Source organism: Melozone crissalis, unplaced genomic scaffold, assembly GCF_028551555.1.
Source record: "Melozone crissalis strain CALT ecotype California unplaced genomic scaffold, PUWL_Pcris_2 ptg000063l_1, whole genome shotgun sequence".
NCBI lineage: Eukaryota > Metazoa > Chordata > Aves > Passeriformes > Passerellidae > Melozone > Melozone crissalis.
Window position 1 is genome coordinate 6,602,714 of NW_026535841.1, and position 20,629 is coordinate 6,623,342.

The window sequence follows — 20,629 nt, forward strand, 5'->3', positions numbered from 1 at the left end:
ATTCAGAAGTAAGAAGCACCAAAATTCAAGTGGACAAGAAATAACATCTACTGAGGAAATCCCAAATGGCCATTGAAGAGCCATGGAAAGGAGTGGCAGTTCCTCCATCCAGTCACTGGAGATGGCATGGGATGCTATGTGGGCTCCAGCTATTATGGAAAATGAGTTCTTTCAGGATAATTTTTAAGGGAGTGAGCCACAAAGATCACCTGTGAGACACTTGGGGTCTGCAGAAACTCCTCATTCCCTTTTGCCAGCCAGCACCGCTGTAACAGGGGCTGTCCCTGCAGCCTGGGGTGGCACAGCTGGCTCCAGCCATCCCACACATCCCAGGATGGTACAGCTGGATCCCTCTCCCCTGTCCCAGGATGGCACAGCTGGCTCCAATCCCCACCCCCCACACCCTGGGATGTCACAGCTGTTCATTAAATGTCATTTTTGGCACTTCTATATTTGGGAATGACTGCTAATCCCAGAGTGTCCCGCTCTGAAGAGACCTCCTGGGGTGCAACCGTCCCTGCACACAGCAGTTACACTTAGCACAGAATCTCAGAGTAGCCTGAGCTGGGAGGCACCCACAAGGATCATGGAGTCCATCCAGCTCCTGTGGGCTGGGGATTCTGCAGCTGCTCTGGGAAGCCTGAGGCCGTGGCTCTGGTCCCTCATCCAGGGCTGTCCTGCAGCCACCATGGCCCTGTCCCCATCCCTGTGCAGGGAGAGGGGCCAGGCCTGACCTGCCCCTGACAGCTCCTGTTGGAGACTCACCTGCTGCACATGGAGAAGTTCATCCATCACTGATGGACCCCTGGGTTTGGATTTTCCCATGGAAAGCAGCCACTGCTCCTGTGGCACTGGATTCTCCCAGGCTGCTCCCACCCACCCCTCTGGCAGGATTGTCCATCCTTGGCATCACTGACATCCCTGTCCCCTCACAACAGCCATGGTTTGAAACATTTCATTCCAGTTCCACTCACAGCCCTGGATCTGCACCTTGCAATTCCTTCCCTGGGAATGTCAAAACTCAGAGCTCAATACAAGAATAAAACTGCACCAACAGTTTCAGTAATTCAATAATTTATTCATCTAAAAAAGTGTGTAAAAGTATATAGCTCTCATCCACAAGGTATATATGAATGACATTTAAAATGGAGGTCTTTTATTATTATTGTTTCTTTTTATCAAAGTCTTTTTTAGTGTATTGTACCAGCGATATACTGTAGATTTAAAATGAACTTCACATTTTTTTTTGTTTTCTTTCAAATTGTCGGCTATATATAAAAGAAGCTCACTGCAAAATGCTCAGAGGAAAAAAAAAAAACAAAAAGAAATTCAGAACTCCCCAGAAATGTACAGCTTTTACATTTAAAAAAGGTTCTGAAATATACATACAAGCATGCTGGACATTCCCCACCCTCCCGCTCCCTTTAGCTCAAACAACTGTAATAATAATTCTGATTTAGGCATGATTTTCCAAAGTTAGAAATAAAAAAAAAAAATAATAACTTTCTTCACTCTGTAGGAAAGCCAGGGCTTGTACATTTCAGATTAATTCAGTAAAAAACTCACAAGTAAAATAATGCATATTTAAGAGAAATATTATACAGAACTTCTCACACTGAAGTACATAAGATTTTTCTTTAAAATCTATTGCCATTCATTTATTTTGCACAAAAACGTATAAATATGTCACCAGCTTCTCTTAACTTAAAAAAATTAAATAAAAGACACCAGATGAAAACTACTCCTTGCTGCCCTTTTTTTAATTTCTAATTTTTGCTTAGAACCAGGTTTGTGGGGAAGAAACACCCCTGGATAAAAACGGCCCATTTAAAAACAATAAGCAAAATAATAATCCAAAGTTCAGATGAATCCTGGGAACAAATAACCCCCAAATGGTAAAAGATTACAAATGTCTACTTTACATTGTTTTCCTCCCCAAGTTAAATTTTTTTATACAAGTTTACAATCTTCATCTTTTTATGCTCTTCAAAAGGCCTTGAGAATTTTCTTTTCTGATTAAGAAAAAATAGTACTGCAATATTTTTAAAGTCAATTTTACACTGTACACATTAGATACAAATGGTTTGATATCAGATTTTTTTAACCTATACATTGCAAAGAGGACACCCACACGGAGTGGTGGAGCAGGGAAGGAAAGAATCCATTTACAGGTTCCTCTCCTGCCTTCACCTTCTCATTACACAAGCAATTCTTTTTTTTTTTCTTTTATTATTTTATATAATTTGTTTTAAATGTTACATTATCTCAAGAAAAATACTTTTTAAAATCATAGAATTTCATTTTTTTTAACCAGAACATGAAAGTCTTTTGGAAGAACTCTAAACTTGGTAGTTTTTCTTCACAGCCAGGGGAGGGGTCACCCAGCCTGATCCAAGTGCCTGACCCTGGCCCCCTCCTGCTGCCCAGTGCACCCCCAGAAATGAGGGAATGGGGCTGGAATAGGAACCCCTGGGAGCCTGGAATGAAGGAGTCATAAAAATACTTCAATTAGCCATTAACCTTCCCAATGGCGATCATTTCACTAAACAAAGTAACTTTGCCACCACAGTGGTGTAACTTCAAGTACTAATTTAATGATATAATTTTTAAAAATTATTTCTTTGAAATAATATTCCTATAGTCAGAAAAAATACACCAGATTTGTGACTGATTTAGTGTAAACAAAAACCGTATTTTTGGATATGTACATGGACGAGTCTGCCCAGAATTCAAGGGAGACTTGGCTTTCAGTAAATACTTTTCTAGCATCACTAAATTTACTGGAAATATATTTCAATCATAGCTCTACAATAGAATAATTTGCCACTTTCCACTTGCCCTGAACTGGGCTTTAAAGTATTTTTTTCCTCCCTACCTCCCTCTCACTCTTCTCCCTTAGGTAGTGTTATCCTTCATTAAACACTGGCCATTCCTTGCTTTAACCAGGCTAAACACAGGGGAGAATTCCTTAAAATACAAGATATCCTTACCAGAACACATTTCCCTTCCCAGACTTTGATTATTATGAGCTTCTTTTGATTTCCAGGTCAGAAGAGTAAGAGGTCTGTAGATAAATAACCCTACAGTGGAATGGAGCTGGATTTTTAAGGTATTCCTACTGTTCCTGGTCCTTTATAATTTAATCCCTCCCCTCCCCAAACCTAAAAATAAATAAAGTATCTCCAGACCATTCATATCTACATGGACAGGTAACAAATGCATGCATTCATCCCAATCCACTCTGACAGGAACTCCAGGTAGACAGAAAACTCCAATATTTATACGAGACTACAACTGTGTGGTTTTGTGTTTGTGGTTTTTTCTTCCTGCAAAGTCCCAGTTTACGACGATCAAACAACAAAACACCCGAACTGGTCACTACAGGGTGGTTTTTACTCAGAGGGCTGACACTGCTTGTGAGTCTTTATCAGTTCCTAATGCAAAAAGATCCTGTAGTCTTCCTTAAAAAAATAAAATATTAAAAAAAATAATCACGCTGACCAGTAGTTACTGAGCCACCAAACTAACACTGGCTTGAGGTTACTCTGTGTTCACTGTTCTTGGATGTTCCCAGATTTTGGACTGAAGCTGCCAGAGATGTTAATGGGTAGTTTAGTTTTGAACACTGCAGAATTCACATGTGCTTTTGGAGGAACAGAAGCACAGCACAGGACTGGTCTGAAGAGAAGCAAACGGAGCTCTTTGCAGGTCGTGGCACGTTCCTGGGCGGAGGGGAGAAGCAGCCAGAAGAACAAGTGCTTGTGTGTCCTACAGGATGTTCATGATGGCGTTGTAGAGCTGGGTGAGCACCACGAAGTGCACGGGCAGGCAGGAGCTGCGGTCCTGCGTGGCCGGGTTACACGTGAGCCAGGACAGGGCGTTGTACTGCTCCAGCACGAACCTGCACAGGAGGCACACACATCACAGCCTGCTCTGGGGGTGTTATGGGCTCTCCTGGACCTGCACCCTGACAGGGCTGCCAGTGTGCTGGCAAAGGAGGAACCTCACTGAAAAGCAGGAGGGTTCAGCTTTGCTATGTCTGAACCATTTGCACGAAGGCCCTCCCAAACACACACAGACTCTAGACTCACAGTGGTTCAAATGCCACTGCTGTCCAAGCCTTGGGGATTGAACACCTCTGCCTCTCTGGGCACCCTGTGTTTGCTCACACTGTTCCTGTGATCCTCTATCTAATTGCAATTTCTCATCTTGTAACTTGTGTCTGTTGCATCTCTTCCTGTCTCTGGCCAGTGCATTCTTATTTTACTCAATACCTAGGACACCTGTGAGAGCTCAGTCCTCCAACAGGATGCAAATTAATATCGTCTAGAATAGTACACCCCCCATTTCCTTAGATAGGACATTCCTGTTCCCTGCTGATGTTTGTTCACTCAGGTGTCCCACACTGTGTGCTCTCATCACACAGATCTGTGTCCAGTCCCCAAAGGTGGGATGGAGGCAAACAGGCCCCACACCATCCTGAACAATAAAACACACACCCTACATGCATTCAGGAACAGTGTCTCCTTTATACCCCAATCCCTGCACAGTAGCATCAGGGAGTGCTTTTATCTCCTCCTACAAATCCATTGGGTTTGGTAAAATAATGGAATAGCACAGCTCAGATTAGATGCCAGGGGAACAGAGCAGTCTGGGTGGGGGGCAAACCATGATGTCCCCCTGGCAAGGTTGAGCTGTTCTGAGTTTGCTTGGCATCATTGTGCACAGCAGAGGGAAACCCACAGAATTCCCCCTCAAAGTCCTGCTCTGGCATCTTGGAGGAGGAAATGCCCCAAGACACATAGGGCATGGCAGGGCTAAAACGTGCAGATAAGTAATTGTGATAGGTTGGAAAGGTTACTCTGAAACCACTGAGCTCAGTCCCCTAATGAAATAGGGCAGAAATGAAAACCTAAAAGGTGTTACCTCAAGACATCTGATGTAGTTTTAGAGTCGAGGGGGTGAGGAACTCGCTGAGAATTTCTGGCAGGTAGAAGCTCGTCTGTCTGCGCTACAGAGATGTGGTGATGGAGAGAGGCCTGCTCAGAGGGAAAGAGCAAAAATTAACTTCTCATACAGCAGGTACTGCTAAAGATTCCCAAGAAACATCCATTGTGAATCACCTCAGGACAGCGTGGGAAGTTGGCAGTTCTGTGTTGAACCCCCCATGACCATGTGTATTTCCAAATTAATGGTAACAATTTTGAATAAACAGACTGGAGTTCTGCAGTTCTGGAGTGAGAGGTCTCAGGTTCACTCTGACACCACAAACTCCAATTTAGCCTTTTACAGGCATGGAAACAGCAATGGATAATGAGTGCTCCATGAGGAGTATGACAGACCTTCAGGAAGAGGGGACACTGGTTCTGTGCCTGAGGACAGGAGGACCAGAACCACTGCGGGAGGTTCTCCGCTTTGGCAGTTGACACAAAGTAACCCAGAGCCAGGGGCTGCTGCTTCAGCTCCTCGGGGGCTTCTCTGGAGAGGAGACGTTCACCTTGGCTCTGCAAGACAGGGAAAAGGCAGCTCTGGGGTGCTGTCAATACAGCCCACTCCTGGAACGGTGACTTCATTTGCTAATTACTGTCCTGTGACAAATGAGCCTCCTTTAGTCAGTCAGGAATCTCAGTCAAAGTTACCCAGGCCCTGCCTTATTCCCCTGAGGTTGGGTTCTCCAGGCTTATGTTTCAGAAACACTGTAGATTCCTAAACAGCTGGGAGAGCAATTCACTTCATCCATAAATGTCAATAGGTTAAGAAAAAAAGGCAAAGATTCCACAGCACAGAAAGCAGCTCAATTACAAATCCCTCCCTGCCAATCCCTTCCAGTGGGTCTGCACAGGAATCTAAGGCAGGAAAAAAGCCTGGAGCAGGGGCACAGGGAGCCCAGCACACGGGGCTGGTGCCCAGCCATCAATTATTGCCCTGACCCCAGGCCCACGGGGGGATGATCACACACTGCTGCTCTGCTAAAGCCAAACATTACACTGCAATTACCAGGCCTGGCTTAATGGTTAATGGGAATTACTTGGGTTCAGCTGGAAGGGGCTTGTCCAGGGCCCTGGGCTCAGGCCATGAACCTCCCAGGGCTGCTCCCAATGGATGCAGCTCCACTGAAGGCAAGCTCTGCAGAGAAGTGGGCCAGAATGGATTGCTGAGGGAATTGGGGAGGGAGAAAGTGAGGAGTTTTGATTTATGGCTGCAGGGTTTGGCAGCAGAATTTAGAAGTTTTCATTTGCCCACACACCAGTCTGGAATAACTGGGACAGCAATGTGCTGTTATCAAGCCTTTGATGGGAGAGTTACACAATCCACACAAGGTGGTTGTGGACTGAGATCACAAAATACAGGATTAGTAGTTCTGTGGCTGAGGCAGGAGGCATTTCTCCCTCACTGACTGTATTAAAGCTCCACTGAGGCATTTTGGCAGAGTTTGCAAGGGAAACTTGCAAACTTCTTTCTACTTCCAGGGGTGAAACTACCACCATTTAGTCAGTCGTGTTCAGGAGTTAGAATTCTGATCTGGAGATGTCTCACTGATGTGTCAAAAAAGGTATAAAAGTTACCCCGTTTCTCTCATTAAATACTCTATTATTTAGTAAAGAAGTAATATGCTACTACTTCCAAGTTAATACTTCTAGAACAAAACTTCACAGAAACTTGCAAATCACAGAACTTCGACCTAATTGTGATGGAAACCATTTTAAGAGATCAGCTCAGTCTTACGTGATTAAATGTAGGAGTGAAAGAGTTCCATCAAACCTGATCCAAGCTAAGCCAATTCAAAAAAACCCCCATGAATTACTGAAAATAATTTGCATTTTAAGTAATCACTGATGTTGGAACTGACTTTATAAAAGCCACTTCAAACAAAAATAACTCCCAAACGCTGTGTGCTCTGGGCTAAATATTCCTAAGAAAACAACATCTGCATAACCATCCAGCACCTGCGGAGTTTCCATGGGCAGAGTTTCATCGCTGGGAGAATTCTCTCCCTCCTGCCTCTCCTGAAATGCATGGGAACAGGGCTGTCACAGCTTCCCTTCTCTCAAAGACTTGTCACTTCATGCCAGAGACATTCCATAGGATTTTCCAGGAGGGAATGGATGAGTACAGATTAAATCTATGCAGGGTCATCAGCTATGGCTGTGCCACACCAAAATAAAGCTGCTCTCCTACTGCTCTCTCCCCCTCAATCATCAACCAGCAATTAACTTGGAGGGTGCAAACAGCCATGGCAGAGACACCTCCAGCAGTATTTAACCTTCAATTGTAAACTAAGTTTTGCTTGCTGTTGAGCTAATTATGTGTCAGGATCTAAAGGAAAAAGATTTTGTTGGAGGATTTGGGTCTTTCTTTGTATTTTATTTTAAGTGCTGCTCCCTGTGGTGCTGCAGCCTTACCCTGCTGTGATGGTAGTGAGATCCCACTCCAGTGCCAGATGGTGATCCAGGGGAAGGAACTGGGGAGGAATTTGGTGAAGAGTGAAGATTCCCTGTTATCAAAATTCTAATGTCATTGTCCATGTCATCTGGGAATGGGAGGTCAAACATGTCATCTGAAAAGGAAAAGAAAGGAAAATAATTTCCAATGTGCTACTCTTTTCTCCAAGAAATTTTTATAATTTATTACCTTTCCCTTTAATTTATTGACTTTCCCTTTTTTCTTTTACATGCTCCCAAGACAGATGAAAGCAGAGATAAAAAATTTAATGTTTAATCCCCCTTAGAACCTTTGACTGCAACCACACAGACATAAAAGGGAGAGTTGGCAGGCAGCTATTGGGATAATGAGTTTTAGCAGTGGCCACAGAGTGAACAGAATTCCCATTGTAGCAACTCCATAAAATCCAGACTGAATTTTGTAACAGAATAACTGACACCTCTGTGCAGTTGGTCACAGAGACCCCTAAACACTAAACCCCTAAAACTTGGAAAAATCACACACAGCTCCAGGTGCTGCTCCTCAGGCTCCCAGAGCTGCACACCAGCTCCAACCTCTGGGAACAGCCCTGGCAGCTCCAGGGAAACTGCCCCTGGAATCTGTGAGGACAGCAAGGCCTTCCTCACAGCAAGGGACTCGTGATTCTTTCAGACACTGCACCAGGATCCCCAACAAAGCAGCCTTCATATCCCACATTCACCTCAGGAGTTCCACACAGCTCGTTAGTATAATCGGCTGGATTAATTTGGTTTATGTTAATATAGGGGGAGGGCGAAAGACACAGGGAAGATGTGTTTGCCTTATGCATTCCATTACTCATCATCTGCACACAGGTTACAATACTCTGAGTAAGTTATGGGAGAGAAGGATATGGCACCATCAACACAGCCAAAAATTACAGCACCACAATATGGTTTACAGGGTTTTTCTTATCCAGATTTCTCAGCAGGTGAAGAAATCCAAGTGCATGCTGCCATTTAAAGTACATTTTAGTGGGTAGACACGTACAGTGGGAGCTGTCTGAATTAACTGCATTAATTAGAATTGTAACCAAATTTATACTAAAACACAAAGCCCTAAATAGAAGTAATGCATCCTGCATATAACAATAAATAACAACTTCTCTTGAAAAAGATTAATTTACTCCATTTAAAATGGAAAATTATGTGTGTCCTGAACTAATTTCACCTAAAACCTCAGTATTGAAACAGGCAGGTGGTTGTTTTCCTTCATCTCCCAAAGAGAACCTCTGGATTGCCAGAGCAATGTTATAACTGAAGTTTATTAACTCGTGTCCTACAGCCTCAGTAAACAAACCAGAGCTAATATCATGCTCTGCTTGGCCCCTAGAGCAGAAATGAGCTGGCTAATGGCAGGAGGAAGCAGCTTAATCATTAAGTAGAGCAGAGTTAAGAAAATTAAATTTAACACCATTTTGGAAAAGGCCATTCTTGTACCTGACTCTAATTAACATCTGCAGCACCAACGGGCAGGTTAATGCAGGTTAATGTTTGTCATGCTTGGGAGGGATCCCAGTGCCTCCTGGGACAGGGATTGAGAGGGACAACTTCCCTTCAGAGGCCCTGGGACATTCCAGGAGGGACAGATCAAAGCCTTAAAAGCAGTAGCCTGCCTTTGTCTCCAGCCCAACTGCCCTCTTCATTAATACAGCCACTGTACATGTTTGTAGCTACTCTTGGTTTAAATTGCTTTGCACTCATTTAAAGGATTTGGAACAAAGCAGGAAAATGCTTATTTGGATATAAAGCATTAACCAGAGTCTTGCTGACTCAAACTGCAGGTTCAGTGTAAAAGCACTCTGGGGGCATCAGGAAATCTCAGGTTGGGATATTTTCCCTACTCAACCACAAGTGCCTCCTTTGTGTCAGCTCTGCACACAACAGGGCACGATGCAAAGCACGATTGGAAATCAGTGGCTGGCCTGAGCAAGTCACAACAAGACAAAGCACATTCTGGCCTGTGCCACTTGGTGCACTGGCTGGTCCTTGTCCCTTCTGGAATAAACCAGTGTGACTCCAAAACACACTCAGGGAGAGCACAGAGTCTCCCCCTGTAGCTAAACCCCTACAGGGTTCCCTTGCAGGGGCGGTGTGGGGTCTGTGCAGAACCCCGGCTCCCCTGGGGTTCATTCCTGCCCAGCTCAGCTCTGCTGATGCCCTGGAAAGGCCCCAGGGGATCTCCCCTCACTCACCGTTGGTGGGGCTGAAGCCATCCTCGTTGGGGTAATTTGCAGGTGCCACCTGGATGGTGGCAGAGGTGGGGAACACCAGGATGTGTGTGCAGGAGGCGTCCTGGGGGGTGTTGAGCTGGGACGACTGCAGGTTCAGCGCCGTGCTGCGCCCGAACACCGAGCCCATCGTCACCGCGTCTGTGGGGACAGACACAACGGCACAGGTGTCACTGCATCACCTCCCAAACACGTGTCCAGGGACACCTCTGCCATCCCACCCGCTCTGCAAATGCACAGACAATGCTCAAGGGCCTTATCTTCTAAAGATTACATTGCTGCACAAGCTTGACATTAAGATCACCAGCCCCACCTCTCCTGTCATTCTGCTGGCCTTTAATCAAATATTTACTTGTTAAATGAGCAAGTTAAATTGATTTTTCGCACACATCTCTGTAGAATTATGAAATACACCCCACTTTGGTCGATATGAACACAAACACAAAAATAAAGCCACACAACAATAAAATTTCTCTCTCCTCCTGTTCTATTCTTCTCAATTACCCACCAACAATTAACTTGGAAGGTGCAAATACTCAATGCAGAGACACATTCTTTGGCAGTATTTAGTCAGCACCTTCAATTTTAACATAATTTTTGCTTGCTGTTGACCTAATTATGTGTCAGGATCTAAAGGAAAAAAAATCTGTTGAAGGATTTGGGTCTTTCTTTGTGTTTTACTGTGATATGAAAAAAGCCTCATTTGCCATCTGTTTTCTCACATTACAAAATCTCTGCTTTGAAAATATTCAACATGATAAGTAATTTTCAAGCTCAATTAATTCTGCTCTGTATTAGTCTTTTCTTTCTAAACTTAAAAAACCCCAGAGTGGTTTGTAAGGATATGTTAAGGATGTATCACCACATACATTAAAAAGTATGGGTAAAAGCTTGGGTAAAACAACAAAGGGAACCTCAGCATTAAATTTCATTTTAACTTAAGCCCGTGGACTGCTGCTTGTGAACTCTCTCTGTAAGTGAACTCTCTAAATAACTTCAGCATGTGAGAAGGCAAATGGGCTTACTCTAATTCCCATTTCCACAGGCTCCTACTCATTCCCACTGCACCTCCTCCAGGCACGAGGCTGTCTGTGACACCACTTCCAGCCCATGGGAACTGGGCTGCCTGAGCCCACGGGCTCCTCAGGGAACAGATCAGCACTTTGGCAGTGGCCTACAGTCACCTTCCCTCAGGAGACTGCTCTCCTCACATAACATCTCTCCATGGTATTTTGGGGAATTCTGCTGGCTCAACCTGTTTTTTGCCACACGTAGCCATGACAGTCAAGTTCTTCACAGAAATCCCAAGATTAATGTGCCTAAGTGGGAAACGTGATAAAAGAACAGTTTTTCTGGCATTGCCAGAGTTGGCTAAAACATACCTGGCATCACCACGAATGATCCCTGTGGCTCCATGGCAACGAGGCAGGCACTGAGGATGGAGGGGGAATCTGCTGCAGAGATGCCACACATGCGGCAAACCTCCTTCAGCTGTTTGCTGATTGTCTGCAGGGAGCACTCCCCGAGCAGGATACTCCAGTCTGCAAGGGAAAACATCATGGGAGCACAGAGCTGATGCAGAGCCAGCACCCGCCTGGAAACAGCAAAACTTTCCCAACACTTGGCATTTCCCTAATCCCAAACTCTCCAGGACTGACTCCTGTGCACACGAGGGGTCTGGCCCTGCAAACTGAGTGAGTTCCTGGGTCATGTTGTTATTCCCTGGCAGTCTGCTGACTTTCCTTTGTTCAATACATTTTTTCCAAAGACCTTTTTGTTTGCTTAGTGATGTTTAAGTTGAGGAATCACAGCTGAATCCTGTCTCTATTTCTGTGTCAGGATAACTTCATTCACAACTTTCTCTAACCTCTGATAAGGCCCCCAACATCCCTTGGAAGGACAGTGTGCAAATCCTGCACAACACGAGGGAGTAGCATCAGACCCAGGGCACAAGCAAGGGAAGGTTTATGGAAACCAATACAGGAATTCAGTGCCAGGGCAGGACTGCAGCCAGCTCTGCTGTAATCCATGCTGTCATGGCCCAGGAAATTCCAGTTTGGAGGATCCTGATGATTTCTCTGCCAGGTACTTTACACTCAGATCCACTTGGTCAAGTGGGCATCACTATCAAGACAACAATGGGGACAAAGGGAGAGAAAGGGCTTCAGCAGCTCTGGCGTTGATTTTAAACTCCTAAGGAGCCTTGCCTGAGAAGCCTGGATATCTGGCTTCCCATCCATGTTTGCCCTCACTCAACTCTGGCAAAATAAACAACAGTCTATCCTGTCTGTGATAGAATTTGGCACACCTTGTTTCCCTTTTCTAAGTTCATGGCTCTAGGAAGCAGAGACAGGACTTGGGAAGGTTAAGCCAAATTCACCCCATCTAACGCCACTGTGTGATGGCAGAGTCTCAGCAAGTCTGCAGGTGATGCAAAACTGAGAGCAATGGCTGAGTCCCCACCCCTGGAAGTGTTCAAAAGCTATGTGGATGTGGCACTTGGGGACATGGATCAGTGATGGCTTCAGCAGTACTGAGGGACAGTTGGACTTGATGAGCTGAGAGCTGTTTTCCAACCTAAACAATTCTGTGGTTAGGTGATTATCACTCTCAATTTTGACAGGTTTGTGATCAGGTCAGAGCCACCCTGCCTTGTACCCTGGGTCCCTGTCCCACTGCACACCCTGGGAGTGGCAGCCCTGACAACTGCACACCTTTCAGCTCCCCGTGGCCCAGGCGGCCCAGGCGGCCGATGACGACTCTCCAGGGCAGGGATGTCATCTGGACAATGCCAATGCACCACTCCCAGAGCTTCTGCAGCCCGATCTTCCGGGCAGACAGCTTGCTCCTCCTTGACCTGCAGGGGAAGGAATTAAACACAAGAGTGAGAGGACAATCAAGGACAATATTCAGATTTCTGTTCTCTCTAATTACGTCACAGTTTACCACCTACAGAGTTCTGGGCAGTCCCTAACTTACCTTTTACTACTACTAACAAGAAAAACTATGTGTCTGCTTTCAACACTGTTACTGCAGTGCCATCAAACTGCTGAACAACACACCAGGTGTTCCTCAAGGTAAGAATTCTAAGCAAAAATATTTTAAAACAAATTGGCAAACAAGTGTAACTCAGTCACTTTTCCCTGTACAGATCTGAAAATCTGGAAGCGCCAACTGAAATGTTCTCACTGTAACACCAGCACGATCTCCTGAGCAGGAAAGGGGATGGAAGGGATGTGCAAGGAGCTGGTGAGGGATGACTCCAGCCATGGATCCATGGGAGAAGCCAGGGGCAGGGGGTACCTGCTGGGCAGGTCGATGTTGACAATGCAGGTCTCCAGCAGCTCCCCGTGCAGGTCGGTGCAGGACGCCAGGAGCCAGCGCTGGTCGTGGGACAGGCAGTACCCCACAAAGAGCACGTTGTATTTCTGGCTGGCCTCTCCAAACGTCTCTCCCAGCTCTGTCTGCTTGTCTTTGATGGGGGCCAGGATGAAAGGAGGTGAGTACAGCTGGATTGGGCTGGGCCTCTGCAAAAGAGTCAGCACAACCATCAGGGGATACATCAGAAACTACTGAACACAAGGAACACACACACACTGGCAGCGAGTACAGAGACAGGCAAGTGTGAAACAATGAGTAAATTCAAAGCATTCCTAGTCAGGAGGGAGACTGGGAAAAGGGGGCTTATAGACAATTCACTGCTGCCAGTTAAAGCTGATGTGTTCAAACCTTATCTAAAGATTTCTTTTTATGTACAGGTAACCCAGGATATGAAAGCAGTCTTTGGACCAGTCCCTGACACAGGCAGGAGTTTAAACCCCCTGAGCTGTCAGGTCCTCCTGTCCCTTAATCATCTTTAGACCCTTGGCTACATTTGCTCCAGTGTACCCAGGTTTCTTGTTCTGAGGAGCCCAGAAGGGAGGAGGACAAGCACCTCCCTGGCTGGGCTGCAGCACCTTCCCAAGGCAGCCCAACTGCTGCTCCTTGGGAGCATCCATCAAGTCCAACAGCACCTCCAGGTCATCTTCTGCAGAGCTGCTTCCCACATGGGCACCCCAAACCCATCTTTGCCTTGGAACTCCTCTCTGGAGAACACATAGGAAGGGCCTCACCAGACATTTCATAATTAAAAAACAGTCAGGGTATTTTCTTAATTCTTCAGCAAAGTTTGGGAGTCTGCAGTGCAGACTGAGAGAAAATATATAAAATGCAATAAACAGAGATTAATTAAATGCAATAAGTAAATGCCAATAGGTTTGGCTTTGCAAGTAGGTTTTTAAACCCTCCCAAGTAGCTCTTTATGCCAAGGTAAATGTTTAAGTGTTTTGCTGGTCCATTAGATCTAAATAAAATATTCATAGTTATCTTTCAAAGAATGCAAAACATTCATAGAAAGTAGGATGGATTATTCTTCCTTTGAAATCCCTGAGATTTCAGAATCAGGGCTTTAATATTTAGTTTAAAATAGATAAAAGATAAGCCCATCGAAGAGGGGGATTTCTCCATTACCTCAGGGAATTAATATAACATCTGCAATTAGGCACAGGAACTTATTTCATATATATGCATATAGATGTGAATAGAAATAAAGGTTGGGTTTAAACTCTGGTTGGAGCACTATAGACTGAAACCACAAAATGACTCAGAATCCCAACTAACTATGTTCATTTTCTCTTCTTTCACACTTTAACCTTTTACTTTATGAGTCAAAACTAGAAGCTTAAAATGTAGCAAGTTAGCCTAATGTTTTTGTTACTATTTTCTATTCCATATTAGCTTGCCTTTTCCCTTTGTATCATCATTGTCTTCTATATCTTGAAAAAAAACCCCCCAACAAGTATTTTCTCTACTCTTTGATATTAGAGGAAAGTGGTTACAGTTCATTAACAGACTTTGATTTTCTTGCCACCAATACCAACCTCAGGGTTTTTGAGGGTCATCTCAATGCTGGCAGCTGGCCCAAAGCCTGTGAGGGACTTGATGTGGATCTGTGTGGGCAGGGGCCTCCTGCACTGGCAGTACACAGAGAATGCCAGAGACTTCAAGTGCTGAATGTAAAAAACCTGTTCATCCTTCATTGTCTGCAGCATGTACTGGCAAGGCACAATCTGTGGAATTCAGACACACAATAAAACAGGGCTGAGAGGCTTCCAGGAGCTGCTCATTAATATCCAACCAGATCCACACAGTCATCAGTCACCAAACACCCAGCACACTTCGGGATGCTCCACGATTTGCATGACAGGTCCCTTGGCAGGAGTGGCTGCAGCAGACAGGGGCTGCATTCTCTGGGACAAAACTGCTTCCATCACAATGAGAGTGAATTTTAATCCATAAAACCCAAACACTTGTATTCAAACACCCTGAATTTTTTACAAGTGTTTTTCTGGGCAACATCTTCACTTGCAGGTGGTCAGAGCCACACCGTCCCTGAACATTGTGTTCAGGCAGGTTTGGCTCCCTGGCTCATGGTCAGGAATTGTTTGCTGTCCTTGTGGGAATTGGGTATGTGGTGTCATCCTTACACAGGGGTGTAGAGAGCACAATTAAGATTCTATAACAATGATTTGTGTGGTTATTTCCCCTTTTCAATTTAGTTCCCAGTGGAAGCTCAGCAGCCTCAGCTGCTGCTCCATTTCATTTGTTTCAGAAAGTCAAGGGAAGCAGCCCACAAGGTTTCAACCAGCAAGAACCAGAGCTACAGGGAGATTTGCCTGGGAGATGAGTTTGAGGGTAAAGACCCAACGACACAACAAGAGCAGGAAGGAGAAATGGCACAACACTCCTTCAGAAGGAAACAAAGCATGACAAAATCCCAGTTTTCAGATCAAACCTATTTTAAAATTAGAATTAAATCCCTGTAACCTCACTGTTTTTATCTACTGTTTTTATTGTACAAGTCCTACTTGTGGTTGTTAAAGTCTTTCCTTTTACAGTGAGATTTTTGGAGCAGAAGCTGTCAATATAAAGCATTTACTTTGTTGCCAGCACTATGAGACCCAAACAGATTCTTTTCAGCAAATATTTTCAGTAGTAATAAAACTTAAGTGTCACAAAACTTTAACTACTTTATGGTTCTTGCTTGAACCGTCAGAACCATGGCAGCACATTTTGCTTACTAAATGTGCCTGTGTGTTTTTAAAAGCCAGCTTCAACCAAGGATTTCAGGAGCTGGGCTTTCCCCCTCTGTACAGGAGTGGTAATAAAGCTGCAAACATTTGGGTTTGATTTATTTTGAAGTAACTGCATGTTGTGTGTGCTGTGGTACAGCTGTGAGGATACAGTGCTGGAACTGGATAATGTTTCCCTTGACTTAGAGAAAATTGCTGTTTTGACTTCAACTGGCAAAATGTCTTTTGGGGAACAAACAGTGAATGTGGAAACAAACAGCACTGAGAAAAAGGGTCAGTGTGCCACAGCCTCAGCTCCAATGGCAGTGCAGAGGTTACACAGTTCTTGTGTGCCAGACACTGTGGTGTCAGTGGCTGCTTTGGTTTTAGTGTCTCCAGGTCTGGATCAATCAGTTACCTGCAGCCTAACAAGAGGAAGTTGTGGATCTGATTTTCATCTCATTCCTAAGCCTAAAATATTTTGGTGACAGTTTCCTCCATCCTTTCAGGGGACAAATGAGGTCAAAACTACCAAAAACAACAGTTTTCCATGGCCAGCTTGAGACACCACAAGAACTTCCAATTTTATTTTTTTTAAACTAATTTGAAATACCTTTAAACCAAGGTGAGCAAATGTGGATAAGGTGCACAGAAATCCTTCCCACACTGTTCCTGCCTGTGGCCTCTGGGCTCCCAATCCCCCCACATTTATTGAGGCTCAGCCTCTGTGACAGGAGGCCTGGCAAAACGCAGCCAGCCTGGGCAAGAGGCCAAGAGCTGCCTCTGGCTGCACAAATTAAATTCTTCAGCAATTCCATAGTAAGTAACTGTTTTTATATGCCAAGTTACATGGTAAATTATTTTTAAGAAGCAGATAATAACAATACAATAGTTATATTATACATTAAATGTCTGGTTTCACGTACTTCTTTTGGATTAAATAGTATAAATCAAGGGAATATAAACAGCAAACAACTCAACATGTAAAGTAATCAAAGGAGCAACTGGCCAGTTTTGGCAATGGCAACTCAAGTTACAACTTAAATAATTGAAACTCCTCTCCAGGAAGCATTGAGCAGCCAGGATTGCTGGGACCACGGGACAGAGTCGATGCAGGGATACTGCAGCTGCTTTAAATAATTTCCTCATCAACACAAACACAAGGGGGTTGTTTTAATCTACAGCCTTGCACTGTCAACAAAATAATTTGTAAATGCCACCTACATTTCATTCATTATCTCTCATTCATCTCTTTCAGCACAGTGTCCATATCATGGGTGTGCTGTGACACAGAGACTCAGCGTGAAGATACAGAGGAAGGCAGAATTACCTGGAGAATGAAAGAATTCCTCATATTCTCAGGCAAATTGTCCAACATTTCTGTGTAGCATCTCATGAGGCTCAGGAGCCAGAAGTTGGTGGAGGCAGACTCCTCGTCGGCAGTGTAGGTGAAGGGATCCACCATGTAGATGACCACAGCAGGGGGGTAGGCGTTGCTGTCGGCAGCGTCCGGCTCCGTGGGGATCCCGATCCGCTCCCGCTCCGACGTGCTGGGGACAGAGCCACACGTCACTACTGCTTGTGGCTGGGGCCAGGGGGAAGGAAAGCACAAGCAATTCTGACATCCAAAAGCAAAACTCAAACCCGTGAGGACAGGCATTGAGATGAGTTGTGATCGCAGCAGCTCCCAACCCGAAATACCTGGGGTTAATCAGGCACTAAAGGTACCCTACAGTCTAACAGCATCTCACTGAATTAAATCAGACCACATTATACCTGAAGAATATGGAAAAGTTGACTTCTTAGCTGTGTGTCTGTGTTTTGGTGCAGTTCAGAGTTTGCTTTTGGGAGAGGTGGAAGGGGAAGAGTAGGAGTTTAGAAGTATCAAAGCAATTCCTGGAGCCTGGGGTCGGGCTCAGGTCCAGGGAAGACTCCAACGGCAACAGAACGAGCAATTGAGAATTTCTTACTTGGTAAAATGCTCCTCCCATGCCTCAGCCAGGAGAGCGAGGCTCAACATCTGTAAGTGATCAAAGCAGCTCAGCCTCTGTCAGAAGCCCCTGCAGCTGCTCAGAGGGTGTTTTGCACAGATCAGGCAACAGATGTCTGAAGGACAAGCCCAGCTACAGCAGGATGTGGGCATTTCCCTCTCTGTAATACACACCAGGACCATCAGCAATGTCCATTATTATAAGAGTAATGAAAAACATGCTGCCTCAGGAAGTCACTTACATACAATGCTAAAAAACCTTTTCTTAATTTTTATGTGATGGATGGCTATTCATAATGAAGTCTTTAAAAAAGTTGTGCTGCCCAAATGTATTTTAAAGTAACAGGGCTACAGTTGTATCTCCTGACCTTACAGTGTGCCTGCTTGCAAAAACAACACCTGCAATGCAAAAAAATTAGGAAAAAAATAAATCCATGGCTTGCATTTTGCATCTGTTAATGTTGCATGTGTGATGGAGCAAGAGGCACTCAGCTCCATGGGGTACCTGCAAGCGCCAAGCCACAGGTGGAGCACACCCCATGTGCTCCTGGTGCTGCAAGGACAGGGCAGGTGGAGGGTCCTAAGGCAGCTCCACATCCATGCAGCTCAATCAGGCTGGGATTCTTGTGATGGAAAAGGGGAGGGTGTTTTTTCCAGCTTCCCTTTGTCAGTGACTGCTTCACACAGGAACAGGCCCTGCTCTGCTCCACCTGCTCGGCTGTGCTGCACCTGTCAGAGGGGCCTCTCCTTTGAAGGGTTTCCCTAAGGCTTAGAGGCTGTGTGAGCACATGACAGGGGATCAGTGAGCAGCACTCTGGCCCATGTGAGCGCTTACCCCTCCTGTCCCTCTTGCTGCTGCTGTGGCAGGTTGGGGCCGGGCTCGGTGTCCGCCCCGGTGCCCGCGCTGCCCTGCGAGCGCTCGGCGGAGCCTCCGGCGGCGCTGCTGCTCTGCCCCGAGCCGGCATTGCCGCTGAAGCCCGGCGTGGAGGAGGCGCCCATCTGGCTGGCGCCGGGCGTGGCAGAGGACGCTGACAGCTGTGGCACCGAGGAGCCCGAGGAGGACGCGCTGCCCGCCGGAAGGCTCGTGGTGCCCGCGCTGGGCGTGGAGCTGAAGGAGCTGCCCGTGGCAGGGGCCCCAGCGGCGGCCGAGAGACACGAGGAGGAGCTGGAGGGAGCGGGCCCCGAGCTCCCGGGAGCTGCCTGCGGCTGGCTCGGAGCCGGCGTTTGGTACTTGGGGGGCAGCAGAAGGCTGCTGTCCAGCTGCAGGGTGGCCAAGTAAGGTGCTGGAATGGCATGGAAAGAGAGGGATTAATGACAGTCAGATCAAAGGAACCTGCATCAGCCTGCAAATCGGATGACGTTCACTGCACTTTTACAACATTCTAAGTGTACACAAATGCTAAGAGAACTGAATCTCCATGACCAATGTTTGCTTTGGAATCCATTTCTCAGGGTGTCAGTTCGAAGTGATACGAATCAATTGTCTTTAAAACCAGGACTGACTTTGCAGAGCTTTGTGACTTTAAGCTGGTACTGACACCTTCTGCTCTCTGGCCAAACTGTGTAAATACAAATACAAAGCCTTGTAACATCTTTAAAATTTTTAAACAGACCATAATCTGCACCTTTACCAAACTCTCCCTGGGTTTGCAGATGCCCCTGGCAGTGCCCAGAGCCATGGGGTGTCACTCACCGAGGTGATGGCGGCAGACCTGCGCGTAGAGCTTGAGCCTGGAATGATTGTCACAGTCCTCGGAGCCCCAGGGCTGGCTGAACCACTCGCTCACCAGCTCGTCCGTCAGCTTCTGCGCCACGCTCTTGCCCACCCGCATGATCCCGTCCCGCAGTACTTTGCAGATGGGCTTGTGCTGCCCAAGTCTGCACATCTGCCAGGGGAGGGAAGCACAAATGCCTGTAAGGAAATGCCAGCCACCCCAGGATGTTACAGAGACTGGTTTGGGGCTTAAGCCCCTCATTCTCAACACACAGCTAGGGGCTTCTTAATAAATAGATAAAAAAGAAAAGGTTACATTTATCTACTGGCTTGAACTGCACTCACAGCAAAACTAAGGAATCTGACATATTGGGGAGTACATGCTAAAGAAATAAAATGCTTTTATCCCCAGCCTAGCAACTGTGAGAAACCAACAGCTTCTTTAATGTGCTCCTTGCTCTTTAGGCTTGGTTGGGCCATCACTGGGAAGCTGCAGCTCTATTAATGCTGCTAGGAAGAGCAGACAGCAACAAACACTCCCAAATGCCCAGAGAATCCCAGTGTCACTCAGACAGCATTTGTGGACTCTGAAAGTGCAGAAAGCCCTCAAAATTAAAAAAACCAAACACTTATTCTAATAGTTGTTACTTTAAAGCCCATAGATTTCTCCCAGTGGACATGCACTGGAACAGCAATGACACTTAAGAAGCAATAATTCAGTGTGGTCCCTCTTTCCAACCTCGTATACAGCACTCAAGTCCCTGAAGAAAGTTTTGGCTCCGTCGAGCAAGGCCTCATTTTCCGGACACACCACGATGTAGGCGACATCCCTGTGGCCCCCGTAGGGGTCCAGCAGGAGCCTCTCCCAGAAGGGCAGGGAGAAGGGAGAGATTGTCAGGAAGTCCTTGTCATAGCCCACCAGCAGCGTCGGGATCGGGAGAGGCTCAGGAGATTCCTCAGAGCCTTCAGAGGAGAAAAAACAAACAAAGAAAAAATGTTAAAATATCTGGTTTAACTGCAGTGGGTCTCTGATGGCCCAGGAAGTGGGTTCTTTTACAGGAATACTGGAAATCACTCATCCCTTGCTGTTCTGAGTGTCCTGCATGTTTATCATGGAGTGGAAA

At 45.8% G+C, this 20,629-nt stretch overlaps 1 protein-coding gene across 1 annotated transcript in view; it reads right to left on the minus strand.

Moving 5' to 3' along the window:
- Positions 1–3,562: 3,562 nt before the first annotated feature.
- The window catches only part of MED13L (mediator complex subunit 13L), a 164,889-nt gene continuing 147,822 nt past the window's right edge, over positions 3,563–20,629 (minus strand). The window contains exons 19-31 of the mRNA XM_054288630.1: positions 20,245–20,468; positions 19,485–19,677; positions 18,627–19,074; positions 17,132–17,351; positions 14,611–14,799; positions 12,995–13,218; positions 12,406–12,548; positions 11,074–11,232; positions 9,656–9,832; positions 7,404–7,558; positions 5,343–5,504; positions 4,927–5,039; positions 3,563–3,901 (exon numbers count right to left, since the gene is read on the minus strand). Of these exons, the coding sequence (XP_054144605.1) occupies positions 3,769–3,901; positions 4,927–5,039; positions 5,343–5,504; positions 7,404–7,558; positions 9,656–9,832; positions 11,074–11,232; positions 12,406–12,548; positions 12,995–13,218; positions 14,611–14,799; positions 17,132–17,351; positions 18,627–19,074; positions 19,485–19,677; positions 20,245–20,468 (2,540 nt within the window). The 3' untranslated portion in view covers positions 3,563–3,768. The remainder of the gene's footprint in view (positions 3,902–4,926; positions 5,040–5,342; positions 5,505–7,403; positions 7,559–9,655; positions 9,833–11,073; positions 11,233–12,405; positions 12,549–12,994; positions 13,219–14,610; positions 14,800–17,131; positions 17,352–18,626; positions 19,075–19,484; positions 19,678–20,244; positions 20,469–20,629) is intronic.